Source organism: Priapulus caudatus, unplaced genomic scaffold (genome assembly GCF_000485595.1).
Source record: "Priapulus caudatus unplaced genomic scaffold, Priapulus_caudatus-5.0.1 Scaffold473, whole genome shotgun sequence".
Taxonomy (NCBI): domain Eukaryota; kingdom Metazoa; phylum Priapulida; class Priapulimorpha; order Priapulimorphida; family Priapulidae; genus Priapulus; species Priapulus caudatus.
This window is the reverse complement of record NW_014577534.1, coordinates 68,493-87,370: the sequence shown is the minus strand read 5'-3', so window position 1 is coordinate 87,370 and position 18,878 is coordinate 68,493. Positions and strand designations below refer to the sequence as shown.

The 18,878-nt window shown below is 41.6% G+C and overlaps 1 protein-coding gene across 2 annotated transcripts; it reads right to left on the bottom strand.

Moving 5' to 3' along the window:
• Window positions 1–401: 401 nt before the first annotated feature.
• On the bottom strand, window positions 402–12,562 carry LOC106810787 (histone acetyltransferase KAT7-like). Of its 2 annotated transcripts, none has more exons than XM_014814234.1 (16): window positions 12,325–12,562; window positions 11,825–11,974; window positions 11,473–11,585; window positions 11,237–11,318; window positions 10,342–10,473; window positions 9,131–9,304; window positions 8,740–8,822; window positions 8,051–8,137; window positions 7,283–7,489; window positions 6,507–6,689; window positions 5,840–5,929; window positions 5,454–5,594; window positions 5,041–5,134; window positions 3,723–3,869; window positions 2,267–2,373; window positions 402–1,670 (listed from the first exon to the last, which is right to left on the bottom strand). In XM_014814234.1, the coding sequence occupies exons 1-16, from the start codon at window positions 12,545–12,547 to the stop codon at window positions 1,560–1,562; spliced, it is 2,124 nt and encodes a 707-aa protein (XP_014669720.1). In that variant the 5' UTR covers window positions 12,548–12,562; the 3' UTR covers window positions 402–1,559. The 2 variants fall into 2 exon arrangements, with proteins under 2 accessions (XP_014669720.1, XP_014669721.1); XM_014814235.1 differs by having other exon boundaries at window positions 8,051–8,122.
• Between the last annotated feature and the right edge of the window lie 6,316 nt (window positions 12,563–18,878).

The following is an 18,878-nucleotide window of genomic DNA, read 5'->3' as shown; positions in this document are numbered from 1 at the left end:
TAATTTAATGATAGAAAGATGTTCAATAATGATGCATAGAAATTAAAAAAATAGTGTAATCGAATCCATGTCGGATATAGCGATTAAGCATAGCTATATATATATAAGCTATATATACGTACGCGTATATCTAATTCATATAACTATTAATAACGTCAAGAGTAGATAATAACACAATTGTCTTATTATCTACTTGTGTTATTATCTACTCTTGACGTTATTAATAGTTATATGAATTAGATATACGCGTACGTATATATAGCTTATAGCTATGCTTAATCGCTATATCCGACATGGATTCGATTACATTATTTTTTAAATTTCTATGCATCATTATTGAACATCTTTCTATCATTAAATTATGTATCAATGACATGTGGCAACAAAACCTTTGAAAGATCTTGAAATTTATTGGAATTTATTATTTTAATTCGTTTCAATCCAAATTGACAGAATTTACAAAGGCAGTGACGTCTTATGGATATAACATCTACACACACACACACACACACACACACACACGCACACGCGCGCGCGCACGCACGTACACGCACGCACCACCCACCACACACACACTGTACAATAAGGAAGCTATTAAAATAACGACAGCAATAACTTGATAGTGTAAAACAAATGCCCTTATTGAATTTGTAAACTTATTTCATACTTATATGTAAGTTAATATCAGATGAGCTTTCTGCATTATGCCTCCAAACATGGAAGTATTGTGAAATAAAAAAACAACGAATTTGTCATAATCCTAATTAAATGACCCGTCACTATCTAAATTAGTGCTGCATGAAAAATACGTGCCAAGTCATTTCTACTTACAAATTCAATTTTGATTGGTGTTGGTAGAAGAAATAGTTGTATTAGAAGTACATACTAGTCTATGACAACCACAAAACTTTGCTTAAATAAAAAAATAAAACTAATTAGTCAGTCATTTACACCTATTTCACTGACTGCAAGTCATTATATGAAAACTATAATACATATACCGTTACACAATTATAGGTAGATTATTACCACTGCAAGTTTTACAGCATTACATACATCAATTTATGTTCCTTGTAGACATGCACTACGTCTATAACGGACTCTACACACACCACTATTACGATTTTATTTTAACCAAGTCTCACTTCTGCGGGAGCAACTTGTGTCTTGTATTTCATTAAAAAATTGTCAATACACAGATCACCAGGGCCCATGAATTTTTCCGAGACTACATTCCCAATTTGAAGTTAGAAACACACACCATAATAGGTGTACAATAATAGTATTACAAAAGTCTTGCCAACACTGAACATGTTCAGAATGCTTCGAGCATTGTGGTTTTTTACGCATTATGTGAGTTTAATAAGTATTTCTTATTCTTCACCTGTCTAATCACTGTATATTGCACTACAAATATTACACAGTCATTGCTATCAAAATTATGAAGGTTTTTGTAAGAGATTAAGCCACCCACTTTACTCCTCCTGCTATTTACAAGTTAAAAATTGTTAGATTGTTTTACCATCTGTACATTATATAGTTAAGCAAGCTTCATTTATTTATCGGGTGTCCACTTGCACAGGGGGACGCCACTTGAGGCTATTTTCATCAATTACTTTGTGGTCAGGTCCTCTCTTGGCTCGCTTTGCAATATGATCATCAATGAGATCCTGAAATGAGCAGAAATTGCCACAAATATTACATCATCTACAGCATGTCAATGTAAATAGTCTGGCTTCTTATTTTCAGATAACAAATCATAAGTCTCGAATAGTTCATGGAATTTCTCTTTAGTGACCTCATTATTGCTCGCTTGGTCCCTCCCTTTGCCCCCTCTCTCTCTTTTTGCCCATTCTCCCTGTCTCTTATTCTCCATATCTCTCCCTCACTTTCCTACCCCCCTTTTCTCTATAACACTGCCTGTGATCATGTGTTATACATGGGTGCTTTGGCTTATTTATTACAAGTGATCAGTTAAGAATCCAGCACCAGCAGAAATGCTATCAGCAGCCTTTGGATGAAATCAATAGACTCCTGATATTATCCGACCTACAGCTATTTACCTCTACCCCAATTAGCTGATTTAAAGATGAATTAACATAGCATATTGACTTTTAACAAATATGTAATTTATTTTCATTGCATTCCATTGGACAGTTTCTTGAACAGTTCAATTTGCCTGTTTATAGCATGTTATCGAGTGCATGAGTCGAGGTCTTGAGTGTAAAGTACAAATTTTATCAATATACATTATCAATCCACTGACCTGTCGCTTAAGAACCAGATGTTTGCCTTTCCAATACTTCAGCATACCCAGAGCTTGGAATGTGCTCACGATGTCATAGGTATTGATTCCAGTAGCATGACTCAAATCTATGATATAATAAAATTGCGATCAATCTTTCATAATGTCCATACAAATATGTATTTACACATTGATAGGTACATGCAATGCAGGGGCTAAATTACATCGTATCAGGTTACTCAATGCTTTTTTGAATTTGTCACACCTGAACAAGAACCAAAATGCTAATTGAAAAGCAATGGGAATTTCAGCTTTCCACTATTTTTTTTTTAGATTAAACATTAATACAGTACACAATCTATTATCCGAAACCCTTGGGACCAGACACGTTTCGGAATTGTAGTACAGTACAGGACCACGTTCCACAGTCGTGGATTAACTTTAACCCTGAGTTAAGACTAACTCTGAGTTAAACTCACTAACTCTGAGTTAAATTTGGGTTTCATAAACATGAATTAAATCCTGAGTTAAGTAACTCAGAGTTACATGTTTTAACTCAGAGTTAGTATCCCATAATTCCACGTAGTTAGAACAGACAAACATGATAGACGCATGATAGACGCATAGACGCATGATAGACGCACGAACATGGTAGCAGGTGTAATGAAAAAACGTTATAATGAAAACTGGCAGCGATAAATAAATGAGGGAAAATATTTTGCCAATGCGGGGATTGAACCAGCAATGTTCGTGTCATTAGCAAGGCGCTTTAACAACTGCGGCATCGCTAAATATCGTACATTTTCCCATATTATCACAGTACGGATGCCTGGATCAGCGTTGGTACGCCATCAATGGCCGACCAATGTACACCAAACGTAAACAAACACCTATGTTCCAGTGGCAGTGGGGGATCGAACACGGGGCAGTACTAGATAAACTAATTAGCTCTAGTACTAGTACCCTAGAGCTAAACTAACCTCGTAGAAACTAGTCTAAAGGATTATACCGAAGACTATCTAGAACTAAATCGAATGTACAACTTGATTTTTAACCCTGAGTTAAGAGTTTAATCTAGGTTCATACCAGAGTTAAATTTTAACTCAGAGTTAAAGTTAATCCACGACTGTGGAACGGAATTTAACTCCGAGTTAACTTCTCAGAGTTAAGAGTTAATCCACGACTGTGGAACCGGGTCCGGGTATACATACCGTATATCCTGCAACTAGCCAGTACTAAAAGCCAAGTTTTCAAGAGACGAATTGCTGTACCGGTACAGTACAATATGTATGAGTAATGCCCAACACATTAACATTTCTGCAGTGAACATTGCGCAGCCTAACGCGAGCTTTGGTGTGCAGACAACCACCACGAAAAAATTGTTGGTTTTCGGATAATAGATTGTGTACTGTATAAACTGACAAAACACAACTCGCATTTACTAGCGAGGATACAATGGAAGTTGGTAACAACATACCTTTTATTGACAGCTCCTTTCCTGTGTATTCACTGAGGTAATCGAGTAACACACTCTTCCAGTAGCTTCTATATGTGATTAGACCCAGATCAGACAGGGGCTTTTCTGGCGAACCTGTTTTCTCTTCTATTCTTGTCAGCAGGTAACCTTGACAAAGAGCAAGTAAACAAGGGTAAAGGGTAAAGCAAAAGCTTAAGTTTGACATGGACAGAAAAACATTGGATAGTGCAGAAGTAACATCTCAATGTGTTTTTTACACATAGTACTGTAGAATGCGTTCGTACTCAATTAGTTAACTAGTTACTATTCCACTCTAATACAGAGTGGTTAAGGATACTCTCAAGGTTTTAGGAAAATTTTTACCGATTTTTAATTTTCAACTTTATTCGATGGCTAACACTATGTGCCACCTGTGTACATGCTAATTTCTCCATATAACATGACATGTAAACTGTCAGAGCGTTTTGCTCTACGTACAACCCGCGTACATGTGTAGTGAGCCGCGGCTGACGTCAGAAAAACGCTGATTTCTCCGTTCCAATTTCTGACCTAGTAGTCGATGTATAAATGGCTATTTCTCTGTGATTACAACACGGAATAATTTAATTTTACACTCGTTTTAATGGTAACATATTGCTGTAAAAAAGCGCGTCAGGGATTGTTATTAAGTGCCGTATTTTATGAGTTATGTCTCTTTATTCGCAAAATTTTTTAATTCTAACGTGCGACTTGAATTTTAGGCAGTTTTTTTAATTTTTTTCGGTAAATATGAAACTTAAAGAAAAATCCTGATGCACTATTTTGGTACATATTGTGCTTAACATGTGGCGAAAATTTTGTATCCTCACTCTTTCTGGTAATTGAGAAATATCCAAAGTACCATTTTTACATAAAAATTCAAAATTTTTGTGGTAACATAATTAGGTGCTGGAAATTGCATGAATTTTTTTGCCTTTAGCATAAAGATATATCTCCTCTATAAATAAAACAAGTGATTGATTCGATTCATTCGTCAATAAACGTTTAATCTTCATTAGAGCAATACCCGTGCAAAAGGTTGAGAGTATTCTTAACACCAACATAATGAAATTCTTTGAGAACAAATGAGTTAATAATCTTTAGTTACATATTATACACACACACACACGCATGCACAGACGCACGCACGCACACACACACACACATACAGAAACACTAGTATTGCCAGTCTCACAAAGCTTCCTGAGTTGTGAGAAATAGTAGCCAATCTAATCACACCTGTGAAATACGTAATGCGTTAACTCTAACAATAGGTTAATGATGTTGGAAGAATACATACTAAAGTCTATTAGCATCTTGCCGTAGCCTTGCCTCATGTACTGTGGTAACGTGAGGATGCAGGATACATTGTAATTCAGGAATGAGTTCTTCTCCTGCAGTTATATAGAAACTGTGATTAGCAATGAAATCAGTTCCCATTCAATCAACTTTAAATATATGCGGCACATAGGACTTGGCAATCATTAAATGTATAACCGTCACCTCCTACAGAAAATAAAGACTAAGCATTTGTTCATTTTCTCAGCCAACACAACCCTGATCAACAACATAAATTTAACATGATAGTGTGAAACTTAAATCTAAACTATTATACTTCTTCTAGTGCAGCATGTGATGCAAAAGCCAACTAGTGTATCTACTATCATACTAGGAGTAGCAATTTGCAGCAAATAAGAACGAGTGTACATGTACCTTGGAGAAGTAGCCAACTATGTGACAGCCATTGTTGTCAGCTTCTGTCATTACGTAAAACAGGAATGGCTCCACATCGAAATAGAGCGTCTTATGATCAAGGAACAGTTTTGCCAGCAAACACAAGTTCTGACAGTAGATCTGCACAGATACAACATTTTACTCAAATATAACATAAAAAACACATACTAATCATTACGTTTGAAACAGTACTCTTACTAGTATTTATTCAAAACTTTCCTAGAATCAAAACTAACTTACTGAATTTCAACTTTGGTTTCATACAATCAAAGTACAGCTTGGTTTACAACTAGCATTTACAACAGTGCTTATAGTATGGGTGCTCCACTTATTGGTTGCAATAAATATAAATCTATTATGCTCACCTTGTTTTTTTGTCCATCGACCTCAAAGACAGAAATGCTTCCATGTCTGTAGATTTCATCCCCTGGTGGGTGGCGCCATACACATTTGGCCTGTAATAGAAGTATAATATAATGATAGACACTTTAGCATATTATTGTTAAAAAAATTCATAATAACTGATATATTATTGCCAGCTTTATACAGTAAGTAATATAAGTAACATGCACAGACAGATACACATGCACACATGCCCACATGCCTGCTAGCATGCATGCATGTATGCACGCACGCACGCACGCACGCACGCACGCACGCACGCACGCACGCACGCACACACACACACACACACACACTATAGCTCGCACTCGTGTTACCTCTGTCACGTCTTACAAATTGTTCAACTATGCGTTAGAAATTAAAATTTACATGATAAGTTTTTCACATGGTAGCAGCACTGATTAGCCCAAACCAACGTGCGTATGTGTGTGCGGGCGTGCATGCTAGCAGGCGTGTGGGCATGTAGCTAGCAGTCTAGGTACTAGTGTTCTCATTAGTTTGAAACTAATGAAATATTAGTAGTTACACGTATCAAAAGCAAGCACTTCAAAAACAACTTCACACTATCTTGTGACTGTATTTGGTTCGCGTGCGTCGGTAGGTGTGGCTGCCCATGCCGACCCAACATACCGCATGCCTCTTCAGTATCGTCTTGCTCTTCATGTACTTCAGACAGAACTCGCAGATGTAGAGTTTGGCCAGCCGAGCGTATTCCTCTGGGTATGGGCTGGAGTACCACGTGTCCAACTCATAGCGGCCGAACTCAATGACGCGAATCTGACCATTCGGTGGATACTTCTTCAGCTCCTCTTCCTGAAAAAAAAAACAGCAAGAAATTTCCACACAGTTGCTGAAACCAGTTAAGCCTAGCGCAGAACTGCGACTTTTTCATGCAACTCGACAGCGATTCTAGAATCGCTGTTAAAATTGCTGTGAAATCGCTACGTCTGCGGGAACGTACAACTGTAACCCGTAGCGATTCTGGTCGCTTGCGACGAGTTGCAAGAAATCAAACTGTTTTGATTTTGAGCGACTCGTCGCTCCCAATCGCTCCCAAATTGCTACAGAATTGCTTCGAAATCGCATGTGTGCGCACACGCGGCGACACATCGACCGATCGCTTGCGGTTGCAGGTTGCAGCAACGAGCAACCAAAAATCGCAGGTCTGCGCTAGGCTTTAGAAAACGACAGTGAAAGCTTGGCATTTGTAAGAAAATTTTACATATTGATACAATAACGCTACATTGTTCACATGGTGATAAATGTGGCATGAGAAGAGCAGATCATTCTGTAACATTACATTTAAAATCTTCCCTCGTGATTAGGTAATTTCGTCGCATGATCACTTCTCACCCCTGAACTACACAATGGCAGTTTTCTTTTAAATGACCATTCGTCCAACTTACCATAACCTCAGATGCCTTGCTCTGAGCAGCCAGGAATAACTCCAAATCGTAGCTAGAAGTGAGTCCTTCCAGCAGTGGCTGTCGTGCTTTGTCAAACTGCTGCCTGTGGGCATTCATCCTGTCTATCACCTCGTTCGTAATTTCAGGCTTCTTTCTCGCCAATCTGATCTTTTCTTTTTTCTTCCTTTGCAATTCTCTTACCTTCTCCTAGATCAATAAATTAATTGAAAATTTCCAGATAAACTGAAGCGGACACAAAATAAACTTGCTCAGCTAGATGTTCATACCAGACGGGGGAAACCCTTTTGGGTATGATGAACATGGACGGTAAATCGCATCACTCAGAGATACCACAAGACATTTTACTCTACAGTAGAATGAAACGGGAAACATAAATATACTACCTCCACTTACGAGACATGTTATCTAGATGGCCGTGGCTACGCGTCTGGTTACCGGACGCCCAGCTCTCAGGCTACGCGTCCGGTCATATATTTCTTATGTGAACACAACTATATTTTTTTCAGTAAAAAACAATAAACAATAAGTTTTTACCATAATATTACTTACCTTTAGGTATTTTATCAAAAAAATGTGTTTTTGTAACGTTTGAAGCAATAGTAAATCCAGTAAAATCAATGATTTGAAAGAGGCCTAATCGTGACACGGATTTGGGAATCTGTGCTGAGCTTTGTAATGGATGACCGGACGCGTAGCCACTCTGTATCTAAATGTGTATGTGTGTATTCATCATATTCAAGCACGTACCTTGTCACCTGCCTTCTCCGCTTCCTGCACGATTTCGCCGTCTTTTTTCCGCTCCTTTGTTTCACCTTGCCTCTGTTCATATACCAGCTGTTAAAGGATACTGACACTACAATCCCAGTGGCATTAGGACTCTGTATTTGCCACAAGACCTCGTTTGAAACGCAGAACGTTGAAAAATTACGTGAATCATTCATACCTATATTTTAGGATGATATTATTGCTATTATAGCATCTTTGAAAATTATAAAATACAATTCTATGTTGCTTAAAACAAAAGCAGCAAAACTGTAGAATTTATTAACTGCAAACATAATAAAAAAGGTCGATATGGTGTTGAGCATAGAATTATTGTTTTCACTTTATGACATACTTCTACCATAAAAGTTTTGTTTGAAAATTGAATTACACAAGCGGCACATTGTCCGTGAATTATAGAATGAAACTTAGTGTTTGTATTTTTTAAGTGACACATACATGAAAACATCATACACAGGCATGTACACAGGCATATTGCATGCTGTCTGTCAGTGACGGTACCATTAAAATCTTACCATAACTAAATGCTCAGCTAGCAAATCATAGTGAGACTGATTTCTCGCAAGCGACAGAGGAATGAGTCTGAACAAAACACTCGTGGCTGTATGTAAAGTGAGTAAGATGACGAGCATGAAAGAACATTTGCTGCATACCTTGCACTCCTCAGCCGACATATTATGATACAAAGGACACCCAGTCACAGTATGATGTGTGTCGTACTTTCCTGAATAATGACCTGCAATTGCACCAGCAACACAGTCAGTATAAAAAGCATACACACATAAATTTACATCAAATGTGATAGAGAAAGCACACAAATTTAGTTTTATCAAGCATACTTTTGACCAAGTAAACTTGTATAACAGATAAATAGAAAGGTACAACTTCATGTGGGGAGTGATAGTTGGAATGATATAACCAGAATCGAATTTCACCTGACACATAACTCACATTTTCACTAAAACAACCGATGAACAAATATATCTGACAAACACACGACTTTACTAGGTAAAAAGTGTTAGCAAGACCCGATGTTAGGCTTACCTAGGCCATCACAACCAGGTGTTGGACACTTCAGATCTTCATATGAAATAACCCTCCCTCTTCTGTGAGGCTGAACACGTGTACCAAAGGTGCCCGACTGCTTGCTGTTGCTCTTCTTCTTAGAGCGCTTAGAGGCTGCAGACTTCTCACTCGGAGTGTCACTATCAGAGCCCTCTAATGGATAAATACGCCGGAACTCACATCACCGAGATTATCCAGTCAATATTACTAGATGTATAATAACTACAGTTGGTGTTTCACAGCAAAATGTGATATCTACAGTGCGACAGTGAGATCTGAATACAAGCATTTTTGCACATTGGAATCAAATATGGCTGATAAACATAGCTGATAAGCATCTACAAATATCAACATTATCACAAAATACAGACCATAGATCTGTTCATGCCCCCATTTATCTAAACGTTTACAGAATAAAATGTTGAAGTCTCAAATTTTGCCGGAAAGGTATTAATCGACTTTAATTTCCATTTCTAAAAGTGTGCAATTGCTCTTGTCCCCTCCCTTCACCAATGTACAATTATATATTAATGCCTGTTGTTGGGGGCACTATGCTCTCATAGTGTTGCTGAGGGAAGGTATAGTGCCCGAGCGGCAGCGAGGGCACTATTCCTTCCCAAAGCAACACTATGACAGCATAGTGCCCCCAACAACAGGCATTAATGTTTTTAGTGCATCACATGACTATGCAATCTACTTTTCATGCTTATAAACCTTCTTTATACTCCCTAATTTGCCGGTGCATTCGATGTAACAAAACGCTCGACACAAACACAATCGTCATTAATTCGAAACTCTTGCGTGGCGCCCAAACGCAGGAGATTCGTGACGTAAACACAATGCGTTATAATAACAATGCGTCGCGCATGTAATAGTGCCCGCTCAGGCGGGCACTATTGCTTCATAGTGCCTGCGACGTTATCCAATAGAATTTCAACGATTTATCACGTGATGCACTAATGAGTATTATTGACTGATATTGTTGATATTTGTGAATGCCACCCAACAGGATGTTATCATACTTTTATACATTTTAACACTAAAACAACAACATAATCGGTATGCTTTCAGCACATACAGAATTATACTATGAAGACGTCAGTTCAATACTAGCTTCAAATGTCAAAAGCAGCTGGCAATGTTCATGCATAATGAATATGACAGGGACTAGTAAATACTATATAGTACACCTGTACTGCTTTGCAGGGCACTACGAGACTTGGCCTTCTCCATGAAACTGGAGGGGACTGACATGCGTCTCCTCTGCCTCTCCTTTGCTGCTGCTTTCTCTGGATTTTTGCAAATCTCACATGTCCAGGCAGCTGTCAGAAGAAAGCACATTGTTTAAGTTGACTGTTGTTTTCTTTTCTAATCAATTTATCTCTGATCGCTGACATTCAGCTAATGCCAATTTCCCAAGTGTGGTAAGTTTAAATTAAATCAAGCAAATAAATTATTTGCACTTATAAGAGTACACTCACAAATCACACTATTATCACTGTTATCTTACACACCAATTCTTGTTGTTAAACTATAATTAGAAATTAGTAGTTACTTGATTTCAAAATGCCACAATTTGTAAATATATATATATATATATTAATGAAAGGCCCCATTGCTTGTACCCACCTCACGTTGAAGACATCAGTTGTAATTTTTATTTTTATTTTTCTACACTTCACACAGGGCTTTTTAATCATTTTAATGATAAGAGAATTTGACATACATACATGAGCATTTCAGTTACATTATGCATACACAACATATGTATGAATTTCTACAGTGAAACGATGGTAGTGACTAAATTCCATTTTACTATTGTTATAAGATCCTGATCTGAAATGTCCAAAAATAAAAGGTGCAACTTTCATAACTGCCAACAGAAGCACCAAATGTAATGGCAGCATCTGTATTGAATAATGGCAAGTTTTACATAGAGGTTTGTAATTAGTTCTCAGTGATATTAAACATTAAAAATTAGCATGTAGAAAAAATAACCATGACTTTAACTTTAAATCATGATGGAATCTGCAGCATTCCTAGTGTTTACATTTTTATCGAGCAGAATGAAAAACTAAAACTCACTCTCTGGCATTTTCTTGAGCTTTGGCTCCATACAATATATGTGGTATCCTCTGTCACATTCATCACACAGCAAAAGTTGACGCTAGCAATAGAAAATACACATAAAATACCTAGTTACAAACAGAAAGAATCGAGCATTATGCTGTTAGTATTCTTGAAGGCATTTAAATATACTCTGAACCAAGTGCATTAACCATGCAAACAGTCATGAGTACAGTTAAATCTATTTTCAGTACCTCATTTTTAGATGTATCACAGATCTCACATGCTTTGCACTTATAGCAAAGCCACTTGTAACTTCGAATTTTTTCTGTCAGTTTTTCTGAGAAGCGAAAGCATGATGGATGACCTGCAATAATGTGTAATTGTTTTGTAAGGTAGAACATACATAAAACTAATTGTATGGACATTAGGTGAATGCAAATTATTGCAAAATAAAAAATGTGACTGCTAATTTCTTTTTCATTAAATGAAAACTATAAATAAACATCAGTGATTTGTTGTAAATGATTGAAACATTTCACTATTATTTTCACAATGTGATTAGATTTTGCTCGTACTTTGCTACAATCACCAATGCGAACGTACCACTATTGCCACACCGAGCGCATGAAATGAGATCTTCTGGGCTTCCTTGCTTATTTTCTTCAGCAGTCAACAAGCAGAAACTACATACAGGGTCGGGATCAAATGAGAGTGGCTGGTGACGCCCTCTCAATGACCTCCTGGGACTGTCAGCTTGTTAACAAACATACATATGCAAGTGTTAGAGGTGATGCTCTTGTTACGGGATGCTTAACGTATTTTAATACAATTAGTACATTACTGCCTATGGCATTGACAGTATGCTGCTGCAGTATAATATGTGATCTAAAGAATGATGTCTATTCGTCTAATAACTTAAATCTTTTTACATGGAATGATAATTTTTAATTGAATTGGAAAAATGTGGAGTAAAACTGCACATGTATGCACACATATTAATCTTAATTTTCACACATACACTCCCTAACAGAGTCCTGTAATCGGGTAACATTAATACAGACGTTATTATGCATTACTTTGTCAAGTGTGTCAAACATCGATACCTATGCGAGCACGTTTAGGCGTGTTACTCTTTGGGGAGGAGGCTGGGCTTCTCTGTTTGGCTGGAGTTCTCTCGGATGCCGAACCAGAATTAGATGAGGAGCTCGAATCAGAATCTGAGGAGCTATTTGATGATTCTGATGACGACTTCTGAGATCTCTGAAAAATAGCACCATTATGACACAGGGTTCTCCTCAGGTCTTTAATGCATGTCGGGGTCGACATACCTTTAAAGCTAAACCTTATTTGCGACCTCTCATTATTTTATTAATCCCCCGGGATGCCGTAATTGCCTAATTGACATGCATTAATTTCGAGCTGTCTTTACCTTTTCAAATTCCCAGACAGTCATACTGTTTTTACAACTTCATGAACATGTTTCCAAAATAATAAAGTTTACCTGCGTATTGGGGCCGCTTACGACACAAGTAATTGACTCTAATTAGCAATCGGAGATGAACTGCGAGATTGCTCAACAGGCCTTCTAAAATACCTGGGAAGAAACCTGGATGGATAACACATCGTTCTGGCCAAGAGTTAAAGGCAGGTATGTTCAAGTTTGCTTCCGTGTGCATGATAATCATTAGCTTGAACACAGAATGCAATGCATCGCCATTACTCATGTATAAACAAGCAGTTGATCCCATTTACATTGCCATGAAGGGGGAGTTTTCTGCAGGAATATACTATATTTTTCTAGGTAAACTATGATCTATCCATCGGCAAGGGCGATAATTTGAACAAGTGAACATTCGGCTACGCATTATAGATATCAATATGGAGGCGGTTGTTTGTGTATTTGCGCTGTGAAGATGTGTTGTGAGAATTTGGCACTCACGCTTTTCCACCTATCATATCTCTCTGTACAAGGTTCTCCAAGCTTTTTCGTTATAGCATGGCGGGTGCTGCCTTTACGATCCTAGTTGCAAATCGCCGAAGGCGGTTTGCGTGCTAGGGGGGTCCAGGGGCTATGATATTTAGCATGGCGGCTATGATATTTAGAGTGGCGGGTGCATTTTAGGATGGCGGGGCTCGACGATAGCCTGGCGGGCCGCCAGGCTATAGGTGCTCTTGGAGAACCCTGCTGTAGTGTAAGTTTGTGCACAGTGGTGTGCGTGCATTGAAATTGTGTGTGCCACCAACAGTTGCCCGTGCCTGTCTCAGCCTGTGTAACATTCGAGCAGTCGTTTTGCACCAATATTTGAGGATTTCCAGTGATTTGAATGCATTTTGGCAGTCCGATTGTTCAAAAATGGTGGGTGTAGAATGTAGATGGTTAAGAAGTCATCAGTGATTCTAACAATCATTAGAAAGTGGTGACATCTGCAGGAACACCAGAGTTGGAGGTGATTGTAAACAGTGAGTTGGCCAAACTCGGTGGCGAGTTAGACACCATGTTGTTATATATATATACGTGTGTGTGTGCTGCAGTGTGAGCGTTGTGGGAGGGGCAGACTTGATCCCACTGCCAAAGATCCAGATCAGATGAAGAAATAGCTGTACCAGCGTAGCCCCTTCGCTTCCGGTACAGGGCTATACTACAATCTATGACACGAATCGGAGACAAACGTTTACATCGTGGCCTGCAACGCTGCAGTCTGTGGCACAATAAAAAATTACCCTAGCCTGCAACATAAACTTGTATTCTTTAGCTGGCCAGCTAGAAATTCACATTTAAACCACAATAATATGACAAAATTGGCCCCTTTATTGAATGCAAACTATCGCAAGACCAAAATATACATCCATAGTGGCACTCCCATTTTCCAGGCAGGGGTGGAGGGTGCCTTGGGAGTAGCAAATGGGGTTAGCCGCTAGAAACAGTTGCCGCTGGAGGGCAGCACATCTGCAGAGGTGAAGATTATCCGCGTACCCATATGCACACCCGGGATAGAGTGGGTGTTTATTCTTTTGTGTGTGCTGAGGAGTTATGTAATATGTTTATTGAGATTCATGTATGTATGTAGGTACATGTATGACCTGCAGAAGAGCCCCTACTGTCGTACACCACCTATATTCGCGCTGACAATATATATGCGTGCGTGGGTGTGCACGTCCACGTGTGTGCGTGTGCACGTACAAGTGCGTGCGTGCGTGCGTGCATGTGAACGTACACATGCGTGCATGCGTGCGTGCGTTTGCACGTACACGTATGTGCGTGCGTGCGTGCGTGCGTGTGTACGTACACATGCGTGCATGCGTGCGTGCGTTTGCACGTACACGTATGTGCGTGTGTACATACACATGCGTGCGTGTGTGCGTGCGTGTAAACGTGCACGTGTGTGCGTGCGTGTGCGTGTTGTCATACATGTACGTGCATGCGTGCGTGTGTGCGTGCGTGTAAACGTGCACGTGTGTGCGTGCGTGTGCGTGTGGTCATACATGTACGTGCATGCGTGCGTGTGCAGGTACACGTGTGTGCGTGCGTGCGTGCGCACGTACTCGTGCGTGCATGCGTGCGTGGGTGCGTGTGTACGTACCTGTGCGTGCATGCGTACGTGCGTGCGTGCGTATGCTTGTACAGGTGCGTGCATGCGTGCGTATGTACGTGCGGGCGTGCGTGTGCACGTACACATGCGTGCATGCGTGCGTGCGTTTGCACGTACACGTATGTGCGTGCGTGCGTGCATGTGTACGTACACATGCGTGCATGCGTGCGTGTAAACGTGCACGTGTGTGCGTGCGTGTGCGTGTGGTCATACATGTACGTGCATGCGTGCGTGTGCAGGTACACGTGTGTGCGTGCGTGTGCACGTACATGTGCGTGCGTGCGTGTGCACGTACTCGTGCGTGCATGCGTGCGTGGGTGCGTGTGTACGTACCCGTGCGTGCATGCGTACGTGTGTGCTTGCGTGCGTGCATGCGTGCGTATGTACGTGCGGGCGTGCGTGTGCACGTACACATGCGTGCATGCGTGCGTGCGTTTGCACGTACACGTATGTGCGTGCGTGCGTGCGTGCGTGCGTGTGTACGTACACATGCGTGCATGCGTGCGTGTGTGCGTGCGTGTAAACGTGCACTGTGTGCGTCGTGGTGCGTGTGTCATACATGTAAGTGCATGCGTGCGTGTGGTGTCGTGCGTGTGCAGGGTACACGTGTGTGCATGCCGTTTCATGTGCGCATTGCCGTGTGACACTACAATGTGTGCGTGCGTTGTCGTGCGGAGTGCATGCTCTTACGTGTGCGCTATTGCGTGCCATATGTGAGTGGGTGTTTATTCTTTTGGTGTGCTGAGGATTTATGAATATGTTTTATTGAGATTCACGTGATATTCATGGTGCATATTGAATTGAATGTTGATTCTTTGTGTGTGCTCAGGAGTTTGGTAATAGTATTATGTGAGATTCCGTGATATTAGTGGTGCATAGTGAACTGGTGATTGATTCTTTTGTGTGTGCTCACAGGAGTATATGTAATATGTTATGAGAAATTCACGTAATCTCGTGGTGCATATGTGAAGCGGTGTTTATCTTTGTGTGTGCTGAGGAGTTATGTAATATTTTTAATTGAGATTCATGTATGTATGTAGTACACTGTATACTGCAGAAGACCCCTATGTCGTACACCTCCCTATATTCGCGCTGCAATATATAGTCGTGCGCTGCGTGTGTGCCGTCCACGTGTGCGTGCGTGCTGTCACGTACAAGTACGTGCGTGCGTGCGTGTGTCATACATGTACCGTGCATGCTGCGTGTTGCGTGGGTGTGCACTTCACGTGTGTGCGTGAGTGTGACGTACATGATGCTTGCGGCGTGTCACGTACTCGTCGTGATGCGTGCGTGGGTGCGTGGTGTACGTACCGTGTGTCATCGTAGTGTGTGCTTGCCGTGGCGTGCGTACTGCAACGTCAGGTGCGTCATGCTTGGTAGTAATGCGGCGTTGCGTTTTTCACGTACACATGCGTGCATGCGTAGACGTTGCGTTGCAACTGACCGTATGTGACGTGCGTGCGGTGCGTGTGTGTCGTACACATGCGTGCATGGCGTGCGTTGTGTAGCGTGCGTTGTAAAACGTGCACGTGTGTGGCGTGCGTGTGCGTGTTGTCAATACCAAAATGTACGTGCATCGCTGAGTGTGTGCGTGGGGTTGCACGTCCAGCGTGTGTGCGTGCGTGTGCACGTAGCATGTGGCGTGCGTGCGTGGCACGATACTCGTGCGTGCATGCGTGCGTGTGGTGCATGTGTACGTACCCGCCGTGGCGTGCATGCCGTAGTGTTGTGCTTGCGTGCGTGCGTATGCACGTAACAGTGGCGCGTGCATGCGTGCGTATGTACGTGCGGGCGTGCGTGTGCAAGTACAATGGCGTGCATACTGCGTCGGTTTGCACGTACACGTATGTGCGTTGCGTGCGCTGCGTGCGTGCGTAACGTACACATGCGTGCATGCGTGCGTGTGTCGCGTGCGTGTAAACGTCAGCGTCGTTGTGCGTGCGTGTGCGTGTTTCATACATGTAGTGCTCGTGCGCTATGCGTGCGTGGCTGCTGCAGGTCCGTGTGTGCACTGCCGTGCGTGTGGCTGTGGCAGTCGATGTCGTGTTGGCACGTACATGCTGCGCGACTAACAAGTGTTGCGTGCGTGTGTGCGTGCGTGCGTGTGCACGTACTCGGCGTGCATGCGCGTGGTGCGTGTGTACTCCACCGTGCGTGCATGCGTATCGTGTGTGCTTCGTGGTGTCGTAACATCATCGGTGCGTACAGTGCGTGCGTATGTACTGCGGGGCGTGCGTGTGCACCGTACGCATGCGTGCCAGCGTGCGTGCCGTTTGCACGGACAAGTTTGCGTGCGTGCGTGCCTGCGTCGTGTAGTAACTGCGTGCATGCTGCGTGTGTGCGTGCGTGTAAACGGCACGTGTGTGCGTGCGTGTGCGTGTTGTCATACAATGTACGTGCATTGTGCAGTGTGTGCGTGGTTGTGCACGCACGTTTGCGCTGCGTGTGCACGTACATGTGCGTGCGTGCGTGTGCACGTACTCGGTGCGTGCAATGCTGCGTGGGTGCGTGTGTACGTACCCGTGCTGCATGCTAGGTGTGGCTGCGTGCGGTGCGTATGCATCGTACTGTGCGTGCATTCGTAAACGTAATTACGTGCGCGTGCCGTGTTGCACGTACAATGCGTGCATGCGTGCGTGCGTTGGCACGTACAGGTATGTGCCTGCGTGCGTGCGTGCGTGCGTTCGTTGCACGTACACGTATGTGCGTGCGTGTCGTGCGTGCGTGTGTACGTACACATAGCGTGCAATGCGGTGCGTGTGATGGTGCGGTTGTACAGGTACACGCGTGTTGCATGCGTGCGTGTGTGCATTGCGTGTGCCGTCCACAGTGTATGGGTGCGTGCGTGTGCACGTACATGGCGCACTACAATGTGTGCGTGCTGTGTGTGCGTGCAGTCTCAATGCGTACGTGTGCGCTTGCGTCCATAATTGAAGTGGGTAGTTTTATTAATTTGTGTGTGCTGAGGAGTTCATGTAATATGTTTATTGAATTCGCGTGATATTAGTGTTGCATAATGTGAGGTGGGGAGTTGATTCTTTTGTGTGGCTTCAGAGTTGTGTAATATGTTTATTGAGATTCAACGTGATATTAGTGTGGCATATGTGAAGTGGTGTTGATTCTTTTGTGTGCTCAGGAGTTATGTAATATGTTTATTGAGATTATTAATGCTACAAAGACTCAAGTTGCAATACAAATTATGTATATCTTTATTTCTAAAATGCGAGCCATTTACTACAGACACTAGGCATTACTGCTGACAATAGCTCGCCTAAAGTTGGAAATCATGAAGCACACCTTAACAATTCTTCCACCGAGAGAAATCTTCTGATGGGCAGTCTCTTTTAATATTTTAAAATGTATGTCTTGCTTAGACCAATGACCCTCTCTACATGAATACTCTTAAAGATGCGATACGTCTATCCCTAACAACTGTCTCTGCATTAATGAAGAAAGTGAAAGAATGAAGGCTAGACTTTGCCTGGTACTGCACTTAACGCTTAACTCGAGTTAAATTTTGTCGTGTAGGACAGGCTATAGTGAATCATTGACCTAAAATGTACACAAAAATGTATAAGGTGGATGCATGTATTGTAATTGTAAAGGTTCTTATTTCTTACTGCTGGGGGGGAGAAGTGGATGCAAAATGAAATGAAATGGGTTTAGCCGCAGAAACAGTTGCGCTTGAGGGCAGCACTTCTCAGAGTGTAAGATTATCCGCCGTACCCATATGCACACCCGGATAGAGTGGGGGAAAGTGGTGTTTATTCTTTGTGTGTGCCTTGAGAGTTATGTAATATGTTTATTGGATACACTGTGATATAGTAGTGGCATAATGTGAAGTGGGTGTTTAATTCTTTTGTGTGTGCTAGAGTTATGTAATATGTTATTGAGATTCACAGTAATATTAGTGTGCATATGTGAAGCGGTGTTTTATTCTTTGTTGTGTGCTGAGGGTTATGTAATATGTTAATTGAGATTCTGTATGTAGTAGTACATGTATGACCTGCAGAAGAGCCCCCCTACTGTCGTATAGCTCGCAGCCCCTATATTCGCAGCTGACAAGC